The sequence below is a fragment of the Podarcis tiliguerta genome (genome assembly GCF_965153285.1).
Source record: "Podarcis tiliguerta genome assembly, chromosome: 8".
Classification (NCBI taxonomy): domain Eukaryota; kingdom Metazoa; phylum Chordata; class Lepidosauria; order Squamata; family Lacertidae; genus Podarcis; species Podarcis tiliguerta.
Genome location: NC_139541.1, coordinates 38,312,692 through 38,328,141, shown reverse-complemented (window position 1 = coordinate 38,328,141; position 15,450 = coordinate 38,312,692). Strand labels below are relative to the sequence as shown.

The window sequence follows — 15,450 nt, the reverse complement described above, 5'->3', positions numbered from 1 at the left end:
ATCCAGCAACTTTCCATACCCAAAATGTTCCGGCTTATATTTCTTGCCGTGCTTTTTGCAGCACTTTCACTCCAGATGGCCATGATGTGGCGACATTGGGGAATTATTACAGGATAACTCATCATTCAGACAGATGTGTGGATGGGTCCAGTTTGTACCCACCGCCAGCGAACAATGGTTGCATCAGTGTTGAAGTATACGCTGCAAAAAAAACCCCAAGCACCAGTCTGGAGTGGCCCTCTTGACGCTGGTGGAGAGGCAGGGCAGGTACCTTCAGCTTGAGGCTGCCAGCCACCCTGACAATCTCCCCACCCCCCAAAAAACCTGGCACCCTCACAAAGCCTCCCCACAAAAACTGGGATCAGTGCCTGAGGAACGGCTCATTAGCATCTCATCTGCATTCACCACAGTAACGATTCCATTCCCCGAATGTTTAGGCAAAACTCTATTCCATTTCCATAAGAGCGTCAGTTTCTATCCCTTAAGAAGGTAGGTAGGAGGAGGAGAGGGAGGGAGGGAGCTGTGATGCTATCCGGGTGCCGCAAATAACCAGCCTCAAATAACCAGCCCTCTGGAGCTGGAGATAAAGGGCAGGAGAAGGCACTCACTCTTCCCTTCCCTTCCCACCACGAATATCGCAAGCTGCAAGCGCAGATCCTTTCCTTCATCAGAATAATTCCACTGCTAATCCAGGAGAGAGAGAGAGAGAGAGAGAGAGAGAGAGAGAGAGGGAGACTGATATTGCTAATGTAGAGAATGCATGGAACAGGGCCTGCAGATTTGCGGCGTTTTCTTCGACATTTCATATTAATTATAAAAAATAAATTGGCTCCAGAATTTGTTTTCTTCTTACTGGAAAAAAGACCTTTTAATTTAGGCTATAAAAGTCCCCTGTCCATGTGTGTCTGTGTTTACAAAGCTGTTACTTCTGAAGAACTCTTGGTTTGGTGTTTTGGTTTTTTTAATTACTCATTTCTGTTTTTTATATATTCAACATACTCATATGAGCCATCATGTGAGCGTTATTTTGTTTAAACCAAATCGTTGCATATAATTTAAAATGATAAAATAAAAAATACAAGGAAACTCAGTGTTAATATCTGCAGGAAGCAGCAAAGCAATAATATCCAGCAGAAATAACCAATTGGGGGAAAACAAAAACTGCATCAGTAACATGCTGGAAGTCCTGGACAAGCATAAAAACTCTCTGCCTAGCACTGGAAAAACCTCAAATTTGTATGCGATGCAAGGCGGTACACCCCCCCCCCGGAAGACTTTCCATACATGGGGTGCCACAACCACAACTGCCCCCCGATCCCCTGCCTAACTTCAGAAGACAGGGGACTTAGAGGTAGGTCTCTGGAGAAAAAACGTAAAGCTCATCACTTAGCTGGTGAAGCCCTGAGTTTACTTTCAGTCACAGGAAGCTGCATTCTATTGAGTCAGGCTGATGGTCCATCTAGCTCAGTATTTGCTTGTCTTTAAGGTGCCACGAGACCTTAAGGGATACGGGTGGTGCTGTGGGTTAAACCACAGCGTCTAGGACTTGCCAATCAGAAGGTCAGCGGTTTGAATCCCCACAACGGGGTGAGCTCCTGTTGCTTGGTCCCAGCTCCTGCCAACCTAGCAGTTCTAAAGCACGTCAAAGTGCAAGTAGATAAATAGATACTGCTCCAGCGGGAAGGTAAACGGCATTTCCGTGTGCTGCTCTGGTTCACCAGAAGCGGCTTAGTCATGCTGGCCACATGACCCGGAAGCTATACACCAGCTCCCTCGGCCAGTAAAATGAGATGAGCGCCGCAACCCCACAGTAGGTCATGACTGGACCTAATGGTCAGGGGTCCCTTTACCTTTAAGGTGCCACAAGACTCTTAGCTGTTCTGAGTGGCAGCAGATTTCCACAGTTTCAGATGGAGTTTTCCTAGCCTCACCTCAGTTCTCATGATTTTGAATAAGAGCTGATTTCAATAGGAACATTGGAAGCTGCCTTCCAATCGTAACAAGTGGCAATCCACAGAAAAAACTGATTGGCATTTGCTTCAGTTCAGCATTAAGTGCAGGTTTTCCCAGGTAAGCTGCCAGGACAAATAATAATAATAAACACCATTTGGACACAGAGTTCTAAAGTCTGCACCTGTGCCTAGTAATGTGGCACAGAAGGAAGTCAGGATGAGTCCTGAGTCAGACCATTGGTCCATCTAACTCAGTATCGTCTTCATTGGCTAGCAGTGGCTCTCCAGAGTTTCAGACAGGGCAGTTTTTCTCTGCCCAAACTACAGATGCCAGGGGTTTAAACTGGGTGTATGTGCTGTAACATTGTGTGACAGCCCTTTCTGAACTCAAAAATAATGCATACATACCCCTGTCCCTTTTGCATTCTGTTTTAATATGAACTAGAAGAACAAATGCTTTGGTGAGCTGGACTCAGTGATATTTCACCAACAAGGCATAGGGGAAGGAGGAAGTGATCAGAGTTGGGTCTGTCTTCACCACAGACTCTGTGTTCTGGCTCAGGGACACCAAATGGTGACTCCAGCATGAAGTGTTTCAACCTCCCGGTACAGGCAGTTAATGGCACCAGTCTGCCTGCTTTGCCTCCTCAAGAAACTGGCATTACTCCGGGTGTAGTGACCCTGTCTCCTCTCCCCTTTTTTATAATGTCTACACTATGTTTAGGCTACAGTTCTGTGCACACTTAACTTGTCATTCAGCTCTGCAAAGTACACCAGTGGGACTCACTTCTGAGTAAGCAACATGCCTAGGATTGCACTGTGAATTTGCAAAACAGCCTACAATCTTTGTTCTGTATTAACTCTCACAGCAACGCTGTGAGGTTTGCTGCTCTTGTTCGCAGAGACCACAAGTAGGTCAGTGGCAAAGGTGGTTGGACTTGGATCTGATGTCCAGGGCTGGCTGGCCCAGGGCATTTTGCTGTCTCAGGCAAAATGGCACCTCCCCACTCCATGAAAAAATCTAACTGGCCTGGCAGCTGAATCTTATTTTGACACTGGTGATAGGATGGGGTCCTCTACTTGCACTGAGCACAGCAGACAGACTGCATGGTACATCCATCTGTGTTCAATCCCTGCCCCTCAAGATATGCCGCAAGAGGTAGTTGCCTCGCTCTGCCTAAGAATATGGCCAGCCCTGTGAGCGGCTCATTTCGAAGCTTTCTTTCCACTAACCCTGAACTTGATATTCCACTCATCTTGAATGTCTGTTTTTCCTCCCATGCGTTCCACAGGTGGACCGATCAGAGGTCATCAGAAGCAACCTGAACCCCATCTTTGCCAAGGTCTTCATGGTTGACTATTACTTTGAGGAGGTGCAGAAACTGCGGTTTGAGGTGTATGACATTCATGGCCACAGCAGCATTGGGACCCACGATGACGACTTCTTGGGCGGCATGGAATGCACAGTGGGCCAGGTAAGGAGGGGCAGGTGCCGCCACATGAGGTTGGCACAAACAGTGGTAGCAGAACAGAGCAGCTCTCCTTTGCTCCAAGTGAGAGAAAGGGAAAGAGCTGCATGGCCAATCTGGGAGCCAACAAAAAGGCCCAGTCCTAGTTCAGTATTGCATTGCATTGCATCTATATCCCACCTTTTCTCTAAGAAGCTCAAGATGGTATATGTGGTTCTCCCTGTCCTTGTTTAATCCTCACAACAACCCTGTGAGGTAGGTTGAGCTGAGAGGGAGTGACCAGCCCAAGGATATATTTTATCCATCAGCACAGCAGCTTGTAACCAAATGAATGTGGACCAAAAAATTGCTAAGGATTGCTTGGATGAACTTGAATTGAGCTGTGCATTGAATGTGAACTGAACTAATCCATTTTGCAAAGGGACAAATGTGAACTGGATTCAGTTCCCTTTTAGATATGCTGAAGCTGAGCTCAAACGAGTCCCTTTTTAAAATGGACTTTCCGAATTCTGCAAAGACCTGCCATCCACTTTCCTGCTGTGGCTCGTCCATGGCGATTGCCCCTTAAAAGCAAGAAGCAGCATGCAGAATGGAGCTCTCCACTCTCTCTCGCCATGGGATAATTGCCAGCCATTGCCAGCCTCCTGTGGCTTTGCTGTGTGGCTCATGTGCAAAAGCACCGATGAGCAAGTATCTTGAGGCTCTGAGCAGCTTCCACGGGTCTGCCTGCTGAGTCTCCCCCACGCCCAGCATGCTGCAGGATTCCCCCTCATTGTGCTTTTTTGTCAGGCAGAACCATTGTGTGACTCACCCATTTTGGTCCCTGAGCCAGTGTTGAGATCATTTCCCATTAAAAAAAACCATAAGAAGAGCCTGCTGCATCAGACCTATGGCCCATCTAGTCCAGCATCCTGTTCTCACAGTGGCCAACTAGATGTTTGTGGGAAGACCACAAGCAGAAAGTGAGCGCAATAGCACTCTCCCCCTTTGTGATTCCCAGCAGCTGTTATTCAGAAGCATTACTGCCTCTGACAGGGGAGATAGGGCATAACCACCAGGGTTAGTAGCCATTGATAACCCTCTCCTCCATGGATTTGTCCAATCCTCTTTTAAAAACATCCACGTTGGTGACCACCGCAGCCTCCTGTGGGAGTGAGCTCCATTACTATGCACTGCATGTCTATGTCTATGCTCTGGTAACCTCTAGGTTAGGTTCCTGAAACGTGTTATATGTGGGACTGCCTCAAGCTCCTTCCTGCACCCCAATATGCCAATAGACTCCAACACTCCTTCCAAATGAAGCAGTGCATCACATGGAGGGTGTAATAATGCATGAGGAATGGTACACTGGGGCCCCTGCAGAGCAGAGATAAAAGAGGTGACGCTTGCTAGTGAGCCAAGGCAAGCGTCACTGGGAAGGTGTCTTGTGGGATATACTTGCGCGATTGTTTGACCCCCATAGTGCCCACTTTATCACTTCAATCTGTTCTAGATGCTGTATAATAGTCATTCCTCACTTGTACAAAAATTGAAATTCGTAGACTCACAGATTTGGAAGGCCTCCCGAGTGTCATCTAGTCCAACCCCATTTACTAAGTCCTGCTCAAAATCCACCCATTGAAATTAATGAACCGAAGTAAGTCATGTCCATTAACTTCAATGGGTCTACTCCTGAGTAGGAGTGGTGTTGAATTTCAGTGTGGCAGCACCTACACTTTGGAACTCCCTGTCTATTGACATCAGGCAGGCACCTTCTCTAGACTGCTTTCAACACCAACATTATTCTTGAGGCAAGCCTATCAACACAGATGTTGACGTGTTTTGATTTCTTTTAAACATACTGTTCATCTCCATTATCTTTTAAAGGTTTTTGATTGATTGTTTTCAACAGATTTTTCGTGTTCATTTTAACATTTGTTGCGAAGCACCTTGAGTCTTATTACAACCAAGCAGCACAGAAAACATGGTCAAATAAACAAATCTTTTCTTTCTGCCCTCCTTTGCAGATTGTGGCCCAGAAGCGTGTGACCAAGCCTCTGTTCCTGAAGTACGGGAAGTATGCGGGCAAGTCCACCATTACGGTGAGCAGCTCAGTCACAGAAGCGGACATTTTATGACAGCCTTCTGGCCTCCAAGACCTGAGGCACTGTGGGGATTATGGGTTTGTTTTGGTTTTGTTCTTGTTTTTATTAGGTATTTTATGTTTTTATTTTGTATTTTTATGCTGTGAACTGCCCGAGATCTTCAGGTGAAGGGTGATATACAAAGTTAATAAATAAAATGGCTTCTGACTGGCCTCCCTCTTGAACCTCCGCCCCACAACAGGTGACGTCTGAAGAGATTTCTGGGGACAATGGTTTTGTGGAACTGTTCTTTCGAGCGAAGAAGCTGGATGACAAGGTAACAGGGGCCACAAAGGACCCATCTCTCCCCCCCCCTTCTCTCTCTCTCTCTCTCTCTCTCTCTCTCTCTCTCTCTCTCTCTCACACACACACACACAGCAAGCAGCATGGTGGTTGAGCCTTCCCATTTTTAGCCACATTCTGTTGGGAGGTCTGGCTCTGGGCTCTTTATTGACGCACCCATGGGCGGAGGGGAGCCAACAACATAATACATCTAATTAATTATTATTAAGCATATAAGAGTGGGACGCGGGTGGCGCTGTGGGTAAAAGCCTCAGTGCCTAGGGCTTGTCAATCGAAAGGTCGGCGGTTCGAATCCCCGCGGCGGGGTGCGCTCCCGCTGTTCAGTCCCAGCGCCTGCCAACCTAGCAGTTCGAAAGCACCCCTGGGTGCAAGTAGATAAATAGGGACCGCTTACTAGCGGGAAGGTAAACGGCGTTTCTGTGTGCGGCTCTGGCTCGCCAGAACAGCGATGTCACGCTGGCCACGTGACCCGGAAGTGTCTTCGGACAGCGCTGGCCCCTGGCCTCTTAAGTGAGATGGGCGCACAACCCTAGAGTCTGTCAAGACTGGCCCGTACGGGCAGGGGTACCTTTACCTTTACCTTTAAGCATATAAGAAGAATCCTGCTGGATCAGGCCAACTGGATGCCTGTGGGAAACCTGCAAGCATGGATGCCTGTGATTTACAGCAGCTGATATTCAGAAGCATTACTGCCTCTGGCTGTGGAGGCAGAGCATAGCCATCACAGCTTGTAGCCTTCGATAGCCCTCTCCTCCATGAAAGAACAGCAGCAACAACAACAATAATAATAAATGACCTGGCATCAAGATCATGGGACTCAAACCCTCTCTCCCCACAGGATCTCTTCAGCAAATCAGATCCCTTTTTGGAGATCTACCGGATCAATGATGATGGGAGTGAGCAGCTGGTTCACCGCACAGAGGTAAGAGTGTACAGCAGAGACCAAAAGGTGTAATTGCCCAATACGTTCACTCCTGTCCAGCTGACTGAGAACCCAGAGTGGAATAGAGAATGAGGGTTCAGATCCAGGTGTGTTGCTCCTTTATTCATCTTTGAGCTGGTCTTTCTAAAATCCTGGAGAAATGTTGGGGGCAAGCAGTGAGATCACTTCTTTTACACCTTCCTCAGGATCTAGAGGCAACTGGAATGTCCTGAATCATGTGTTTATTTACTGGAATTTCACAAGGGCCTTAGAGAGAGATACGGGGGTGGGGGGAGCTCATGTCCACAGAAGCAGGCTATAAAAGCACTACTAGCCTTAAGAAAACCACAATAATACTACCACAAGGAGAGAGAAAACCAGAACTGTGCATTCTAAAGGGGTGAAAGCCACAACAGGGAAATAAACCTGAAACGTAAATGTAGAAAGAGACTACAGTAGTTTACCCTTCACAGAGCTATAGTTCCCAGCAGCCTTAACAAACTACGGATCCTAGGGTTCTTTGGGAGGATGCCATGCATATCCAATGTATGGTATGGATGTGACCTCTGATGCAATCCAAGCCAGGAAGTCTTCAGGCAGTTTGGGGAAATGCTCAGGCTCTAGCTGAGGTGAGTCTTGAAGGGAGTCAAGAATGGAGGCAGCCCCCTGAGAAGACAAGTCCACTCTGCAAGACTTTGCTGTCAGGAATCACCAGCCCTCTCCTGCCTGTGCTTTGCAGTTTGTCAAGAACAACCTGAGTCCTGTGTGGGAGCCATTTAAAGTCTCACTGAACTCCCTGTGCAGCTGTGAAGAGAAGCGGAAGCTGAGGGTAAGTCCAAAATGGTAAAGGGGGGGGGGGAGCCTGTAACTGGACAGCACACTCAGCAGGGAGGCTGACCATGCCAGTAGTGCAGGGGTGAATTCAGAAGAGCAGGGTCCCTTCATGATAGTCACAGCAACACCCCCTTACCGCCATGCCACCTTCTAAGAGTATACAAGCAATATTTTTTTAATTATTAAATAACAATCATTAGGGATGCATTGCGATGATCAGTGCAGATTTCCATGTGCTGCCTTCCAGCGAGATCTATTATTTAAGTTGACGGAATATGCGCAACTTGCGGATTTAACATATAGAATAAGAGAGCAAGAAGAACATACATTTAAAGAAGGCTGGAAAACGCTTCTTGAGTATATGGAAAATATCTGTGTACAGTTGAAACGCTGGCAGCATAAAGACAAATTCAACAGAGTAAATAATTTTAGATGGATGTAATAGTGGAAAACCACATTGTAAAATATGCAGGGACATAGGATTTGCAAAATGAACCATGGAAAGAGAAGAATGGATGTCACTGGATTTGTTAAAGTATGTAAAATGTTTGTTTGAAATTGTAAAACAGAAATTTATATATATATATATATATATATATATATATATATATATGAGAGATCTATTATTTTCTGTCCACATAAATGAGCAAATGATCTAGAGTGCTCTAATATCTAGTTGTGGTTTCCATGAAGTTTCATTGTACATAGCAGAACATGCACTTTCTCTTGAAAGGGAAACACCTTGCGTTTCAGTGTTCCAAAAGGCTTAGCTTTGGAGCATCCAGAACCATCACCACTCCAGCCTCTTCTGTGTTTTTCCTGTGTGCCTTCTCCAGAGTGACCCTAGGAGCCAATCCTTAGTGGCAGACTCACCTCCTTTCACTCTGATTGGCTCCAATCAGCACAAAGGGTGAGAAGGCTTCTTCTCAGTGCTCCCCTTTTGTTATGTACTGAGTTGAATAGGATCCAAAATGCAGCAGTCTGATTGGTCCTAGAACAATGCAGCAGTATGATTGGTTGGCAGGAACCACCCAATCATGCTTCAGATAGAAGTGAATCCACAACCTGATTGGCTTACAGTAGAATTCCGGAATTAGCCAATCATGTGCAGCCCATTGTGTAAATAATGTATATAAAGCAGATACTGTGAGGGGACTTTCATTCATTCCTCCTCACCGCTATGAGCTCAATAAAGAGCATGAAATCACTTTGCGACTCTGAGTATATTTCACCTTTCATGCTGATGGGGCAGTTCTAGGATTCTGGTGACTGGAACTCTGCTGGGACCCTGCTGCAGAAATAGTAATGGATCTTTGACCCTTGCCTCCAACCCTGGACCATTCCACCACTGGGCCTTGCACCAGAAGGGGGCTTGCTCACCCTTTCCATGCACTAAGCATCTCTCTCTCTCTTTCTCTTTCTCTCTCCGCATTCAGTGCGTCGTATTTGACTATGACTCCCGGGGCAAACATGACTTCATCGGAGAATTTTACACCACCTTTGAGGAGATGCAGACAGCGATGGGGGGCAACAAGGTTGGTGTGTGGAGAGGAGTGTGAGAGAGGCCCACGGGGCAGCCCACATCTGCTTGTAATGGACAAGGGTTCCCCCTCTCATTTTGGGGGCCCCTTGAGGAAGACATGCTCCACAAGGAGCCCCTCTGCCAGTGAGCCAACCTCTTCCCTGCAAAGGGCTCTTTTCCATGGGGCCCTGCTGGGGTTGGGGACCCTTGGCAGATGCCTAACCATGCCATCCCTTGGCACCAGCCCTTCCCACCCGCTTTCCCTTTCTTTGTTCTAGAGGACTTAGCGTGAGCATGCCCTGGGAGGGATGCCCCAAGGCTTGGCATGCACACAGTCAGGTTCCCCTTTCATTCAGACCTTACCTGGTCCCAGCTGAACACAGCATGTGTCCAGCACCAGGTGTTGTGATCTCGCTTGCTCAGACCCCCACTTGTCTTGATGCAGCTTGCAAGGGAGACACCTGGTATGGGAAGGGAACGCTTGCATTTCCCAGCAGTGCCGACCTCTCATAAGGGCGGCACACCTACTCACCTTTGCTTCTCCTCCCCAAATCAGATCCAGTGGGATTGTATGAATCCGAAGTACAAGCTGAAGAAGCGAAACTACAAGAACTCGGGTGTGGTCATTCTCTTAGACTTGAAGGTGAGTTGTGCAGTGGGGGAAATGTACCCAGGATGGGACAGTTTTCCTCTGAGAGAAGAGGCTGCACAGTGCCTGGGGGAGGGGGAAATCTACATGGGTAGAGATAGAAGGGTAGCAAGACATCTTTGCAACCCAGCAGAAATGCTGAGCCTTTTGCTGCTGGCTACCCCTTCACTCCCCCAGTCTGGCTGCGTCAGTTTAGTATCAGAGAGTAGGGATGAGGAAGAAACTTGATTCAGTTTGCATTAAAACGGGAACTGACCCCATTTACACTTTCCCAAAAAGTAAGCAAACTAATTCACGGTCATCTTCAAAATTCGCAGTTCTGAGAATTTTGTAAAGTACTTCTCCAAACAAGTAAGGTGTTCAGAAATACTGTACATCTAAAAGAATAAAGCATGCATATAAATGCATATGATAGTGAAAGTAACATACAAATATGCATTACATATGGGGAAATTGCTTTGGAAAAATGTTTACGTTTGGCAAAACTGCATACAGGGTTGTATATACTGGGAGAAATTAACACTGAAATGCTGATGAAAACATTAAAAAAAACAAAAACTAACCGATGTGGAATTGCAGAGAACTGAATTTAAGATTGGGAAAAATGAGAAATGGAGAGAAAGCAAGATGGAGTATATTTGCCCATCTCTGACTGGGAATTTCTCCAAATCTTTCCCCTCTGGAATCTGGTGGGTTGCTGAGCTGTAAGCAAAGCCAGGTCCTCGCTGAATTCTCCCCCCCACCACCACCACCTTCAACCAGGATGTGCAGCCTTAATGGCTGCCTCCTCATGCCTGGAAGACAGCAGGAGGAAGGTGGATATGCCCACCCATGGCATTGGCTAACACACTCTTTGTCTGAAAGATTCACAGGGTCTACTCCTTCCTGGATTACATCATGGGTGGTTGCCAGATCCACTTCACGGTGAGTAGCAACGCTTGCCTTCCCCTGCTGCACAGTGAACCCATTCTAGCCTCAACTGAACATCATAAGGATGGTCTGGGTTTTTAAGGCAAGTCTTCTGATGAGTGTGTGTCTTTCACTGGAGGCCAGTCCATTAGGGCAAATGGGGCACTGCTATGCCCAGCCATCCCCACCTGCCTGCCTTCTTACTTCCAACCAGTCCTATCAGTTTCCTCCTCCTCAATTACAAGTGGTGTCCTTGTAGAATTCAGCAGGGAGAAGGAGGGTGGGGACAAAACTAGAGGTAGTTGGCTCTGCCTGCCATTTGCTCTGGCGCCACCTACTGTTGGGCTCCCTCTCTTCTACCCTACCAGTCCCAATGGGCACCAGCATCAATGCTCAGCCTGGAGGAGAAAGATGGAAACAAAAGCAGAATGTGTTTGCTCTGCCTGTCATTGGCTCTGAATCTGCCTGTTGTTGGCTCTTTTTCCACTTACTGTTGGCCTCCCTGCCTTCCACCCTACCAGTCTAAATAGGCACCAGTGAGCCCTTTATATTTCCATATGTGAAGCAGCAACATCCTGCCTTTTCATATGCAGCAAATCCGTGGGAGCCTGTCACTGTCCTGGATCGCCATGGTGGTTTAAGGTTCAAAAGCATATTCCACACATTGCAATAGAATAGAAATACAGAAAACCTTCCAAACACTGCATATGCTCAAAGGCAGTGTCGATCTCAGCAAAAGCTAGGCTTGTCAACTCTCCTCCATATGGGGATGTCACTTCCCTGGTTGCTGTCGCTAACACTGTTGTAGGATACAGGCTTAGGGTATGCTATCTGCACACGTGTGCGCACAAACAGCCCTTGCCTTGGCAGGCCAGCTTGTCATGTGCAAATCAACCACAGGCTTGGCCAGGCAGTTTTGCAAATGGAGGCTTCTTCAGTGATCCTCCCCCAGGCCTTGGTGAGCTGCCAGGTGGGCATGTGTGGGGAGCAGCTCCTTTTCCTCCTCGGGCTTTCACAGTCCCTGCTGCCAGGCCTTCGCTGCAGCTTCGCACAGATTTTTCTCCCTTGAAAACAACCAGCGCCCAGATTGCGTTTTGAAAGAGCAACTCTCCTTCTTGGAGTGAGTCAGATCCTAGAACATTCAAGGAACAGATTGCTGGCTCTCAGCCTCTCCGCTCGCTGGGATACGAGCTGGGAACGATCCCAGGAATTAGAGGCTCGCCATGTCTGGAGGTGCCAAGGCCTGTTGCTTGTTGGTGCCGCGGCGTAGAGGCGAACAGCAGAGCAAGAACGGAATGGTAGCAGCAGGTGGCACAAAGCTGTGCTGTGCTTGGTGCTGCCCCTGGTGGGCAAAGCGGGAAAGCGCACCAAGAGGGCACTCCTCCTTTTGAGTCCAAGTCTAGTGGCAAATGCCAGTTTTCAGGAGATATCAGGTTGGGATGGATCCATTCAGCTACTTAGCAAGGGGAGAAGAAGGAATCATAGAACTGTAGAGTTGGAAAGGATCCCAAAGGACATCTAGTCCAACCTCCTGCAATGCAGGAATCACAACTAAAGAATCCCTGGCAGATGGCCATCCGACTTCTGCTTCAAAACCTCCCATGATGGAGAGTCCACCACTTCTGAGGCAGTGCATTCCACTGCCTATTAGCTGTTGCCATCAGTAAGTTCTTCCTAAAGTTTAGTTGGAATCTCCGTTCTTGTGATTTGAATCCATTGGTTCAAGTGCTGCCATCTGGAGCAGCAGAAAACAAGCTTGCTTCATCTTCCAAGGAAGAGAAGAGGCTCATTGCTCTGGGCCCCTTTCACATCCATAGTCAGCAAATTGCTTGGCTAAATAGCAACCCTCTCCAACCTGGTGCCCTCAAGATGTTTCGGACAAGGACTACCATCAGGTCCAGGCAGCACAGCTGTCTTGTCTGGGGCTTCTGGGAGTTACAGGGTGCTTCACTGCTGTGTGGGATGAATATAAGTGCCTACGAGGAAGCTTAAGTTTGGGCAGTGGATTAAAGCACCCTAACACAACAAATCCACTTTAGAAAAAGAAACCCCCTTTTCTCAATTAGGGAAGTCACAGGAAAATGCTTTGAAAAGTGTGGAATGAATGAATGATCAATGGGAGATGCCTAACTGCTATGCCGGCAAATCAGGATGAATGTAAGATGAATGCTTTATGCCTCATTGGAAGGGAGCTCATTGGTACAGTGTGTTGGACCTGAGAGCATGGCAGTAGGCAAGATTTATGTGGGAGGGGGGCAGGAGTTGGACTGAGCTATCTGCAATGCAATCGGTAGTTAAGTATTTTTATTTATTTACTTGATGGGAGGCAGCTGTCCCCCCCCCCCCCCGCTACGCCTATGCCTGGGAGATCAGGGTTCCAATCCCCGCTCGGTCATGAAGCTCAGTGGGTGACCTTGGGCCAGTCCCTCTCCCTCTCAGCCTAACCTACCTTGCAGGGTTGTTGTGGGGATTAAATGAGGGAGGGGAAGAACCATATCCACCACCCTGAGCTCCTTGGAGAAAAAGATGGGATATAAATGTGTTAAATAAATAAATTAGAAGTTCCCCCGCAAAGAAATCTGAAGGAATGCTCAGTAAGGACGGGATCTTTTCTAAGCTCGGTGTCAGCTTTGCGCGAACAAGTCAAGATGAAAGCTCAATAAATGGGAGTCATCTGCGAAGCTGATAGTCAGAAACATCGGCTGGCCGAGTGTGCATGCTGCGTTGGGGAGGCTTTGCCAGATATTTCAGGGCTGCTCCAAACTCTCCTTGTAAAACTGCTAAGCACTGCAGCTGGAGATGGAGTGAGGATCTTAGCAGAGCTTCCTGGTTCTGCCTTGTTGAGTGGGAGGCGGCCATCGTCAAGGCTACCACCTTCAAGCCTACCACTTTGGGATCTATCTGCCGCCTGCTAACTCGCTTCTGGTTTTGACGGGTCTATTCTCATAAACCTGCAAACGGCACGTCTGCACCACCGCATGAACGGTTTATTTCAACCCAGTAAACACACTTGGAGCGCCTGTTCTTTTCTCGGCTGAGAGAGGTGTGAAAGCGGAGAGCAAGGGGGAGAATGAGGCGGCTGCTTTGTTAAGGCAAATACAAATTGTTGTGACTTTCCTATCAGGCATCTGTGAGAAGGGCGATCTGTGCGGGTTGCCCTGAGGCAGTTCCTGGCTAGACAAAAGTCTTGTCACAAGCGTGTCAGTTGTTGCAGGCATTTTGTTTCCATGGGAACTAATTGTTAGAACATTTTCTGGGTGTGCGCGCAAAAGACAGAACTCCCCACCCGCAGCAAAGGGATGTTTTAATCTAGGTGTCTGTGTTGTAAAAGAAGAACAGACTGTAGTTTGAGTGAAACTGAGAGAAAGAAGCAGGGAAATGCTCTTGTAAGCATCTTAGTGTGTTGCCTGTCTGCACTGAGAGCTGATGTGGGGACCGTGGACTTTGGCAAGTTTAAACCAAAACTAGAGGATCTGTAACATTTCGGGGTAGTTTGGAATCCCACCATCCCAATCACCCTGGCAGACCATCACAAATGAAAACATGAATTGCTGTTTGTTCCGATTCAGCGTGTTTTCCTGGGGAAAGGGGGGGGGGGAGACAACACTCGGACATGGAACTTTAAAGGAAGGAAACATGTGGCAAAAGGTAAGTGCAGATGTGAGGTTATCCAAGAGGATAATTTGGCTAACCATTGGAGGATCCTCGTGTGTTATATTTCCTCTCTGCTCTTCTGCCTTCCCAGGTGGCCATTGACTTCACAGCTTCCAACGGAGACCCCCGAAACAGCTGCTCCCTCCACTACATCAACCCCTACCAGCCCAATGAATACCTGAAGGCATTGGTAGCCGTGGGGGAGATTTGCCAAGACTATGACAGGTGACCCGATGTGTCTTGGCTCCTACTCTTGCTTCCTGAGCAGACCTGAGCTCCCTTACCTCTTACTCACCAGCCCTGCCTAAGAACATCTGGCAGGGCGGGGCAGAGAGAGTAGGGCATGAACAGTCACAACATCCATGTGTTGGGGGGGGGGAGGAGCCTGGGGGCTTGGAGCGCACAAGTCTGCCTCCTCTTTCAGCCAAGCTTGTAGAAGGAGGAGGATTTTGGACTCCAGCTCCCATCAGCCCCAGACAGCATGGCCAGGGTTCAGGGATGATGGGAGTTGTAGTCTGGCAGCAGGTGGAGAGCCACCAGTTCTCTACTCCTGCTGTAGCATATTCATCAACGTACTTGGTATACCAGAGTCATCCCCTGGAATGAACACAATTGTGTCTTGAAGAACATGGTCAGGACCAAATGAGATGTGGTCTTAGATGCATCTTCAGTTAATTATTTTATTGCTTTGTATCCTGCCTTGCATCCATCATGGAACCTAAGGTAGTGTACAGATAGTTCCCAGGTGTTCACCCATCCAGACACTGACCAGACACAGACCTTCTTAGCTTCAGGAACATGGGGGTGGCCTCCAGTGCCTTTGGACTATACCCTTTGCATTTAATGTGCACACTTTTTAAAAATAATGCAGAGAGCTGATGGGTGGGTGGGGCTGATCATTTTTCAGATCTGAACAGGTGAGAAGAGGAGTTTAGTCCTTTCCTTATCTGCTGACGTGTGTGGCACTGTTGCCTAAATCATTGAGCCTCTTGGGCTTGCTGATCGGAAGGTCGGCTGTTTGAATCCATGCAACGGTGCTCTGTCCCAGCTTCTGCCAACTTAGCAGTTTGAAAGTACACTAGTGCAAGTAGATAAATAGGAACTCCTGTGGCG

The 15,450-nt window shown here is 47.8% G+C and overlaps 1 protein-coding gene across 2 annotated transcripts in view; it reads left to right on the top strand.

Annotated features, from left to right (window-relative positions):
- The window catches only part of CPNE7 (copine 7), a 42,083-nt gene that overhangs the window by 19,120 nt on the left and 7,513 nt on the right, over positions 1 to 15,450 (top strand). Inside the window, exons 1-10 of one of the 2 annotated variants that reach the window (XM_083456495.1) lie at positions 3,103 to 3,149; positions 3,245 to 3,427; positions 5,428 to 5,502; positions 5,747 to 5,821; positions 6,686 to 6,769; positions 7,509 to 7,598; positions 9,040 to 9,138; positions 9,682 to 9,768; positions 10,639 to 10,698; positions 14,429 to 14,562. In XM_083456495.1, the coding sequence (XP_083312621.1) occupies positions 3,138 to 3,149; positions 3,245 to 3,427; positions 5,428 to 5,502; positions 5,747 to 5,821; positions 6,686 to 6,769; positions 7,509 to 7,598; positions 9,040 to 9,138; positions 9,682 to 9,768; positions 10,639 to 10,698; positions 14,429 to 14,562 (899 nt within the window). In that variant the 5' untranslated portion in view covers positions 3,103 to 3,137. Of the gene's footprint in view, positions 1 to 3,102; positions 3,150 to 3,244; positions 3,428 to 5,427; positions 5,503 to 5,746; positions 5,822 to 6,685; positions 6,770 to 7,508; positions 7,599 to 9,039; positions 9,139 to 9,681; positions 9,769 to 10,638; positions 10,699 to 14,428; positions 14,563 to 15,450 lie in introns of those variants that run through there. The other variant, XM_083456494.1, reaches the window with a different exon arrangement.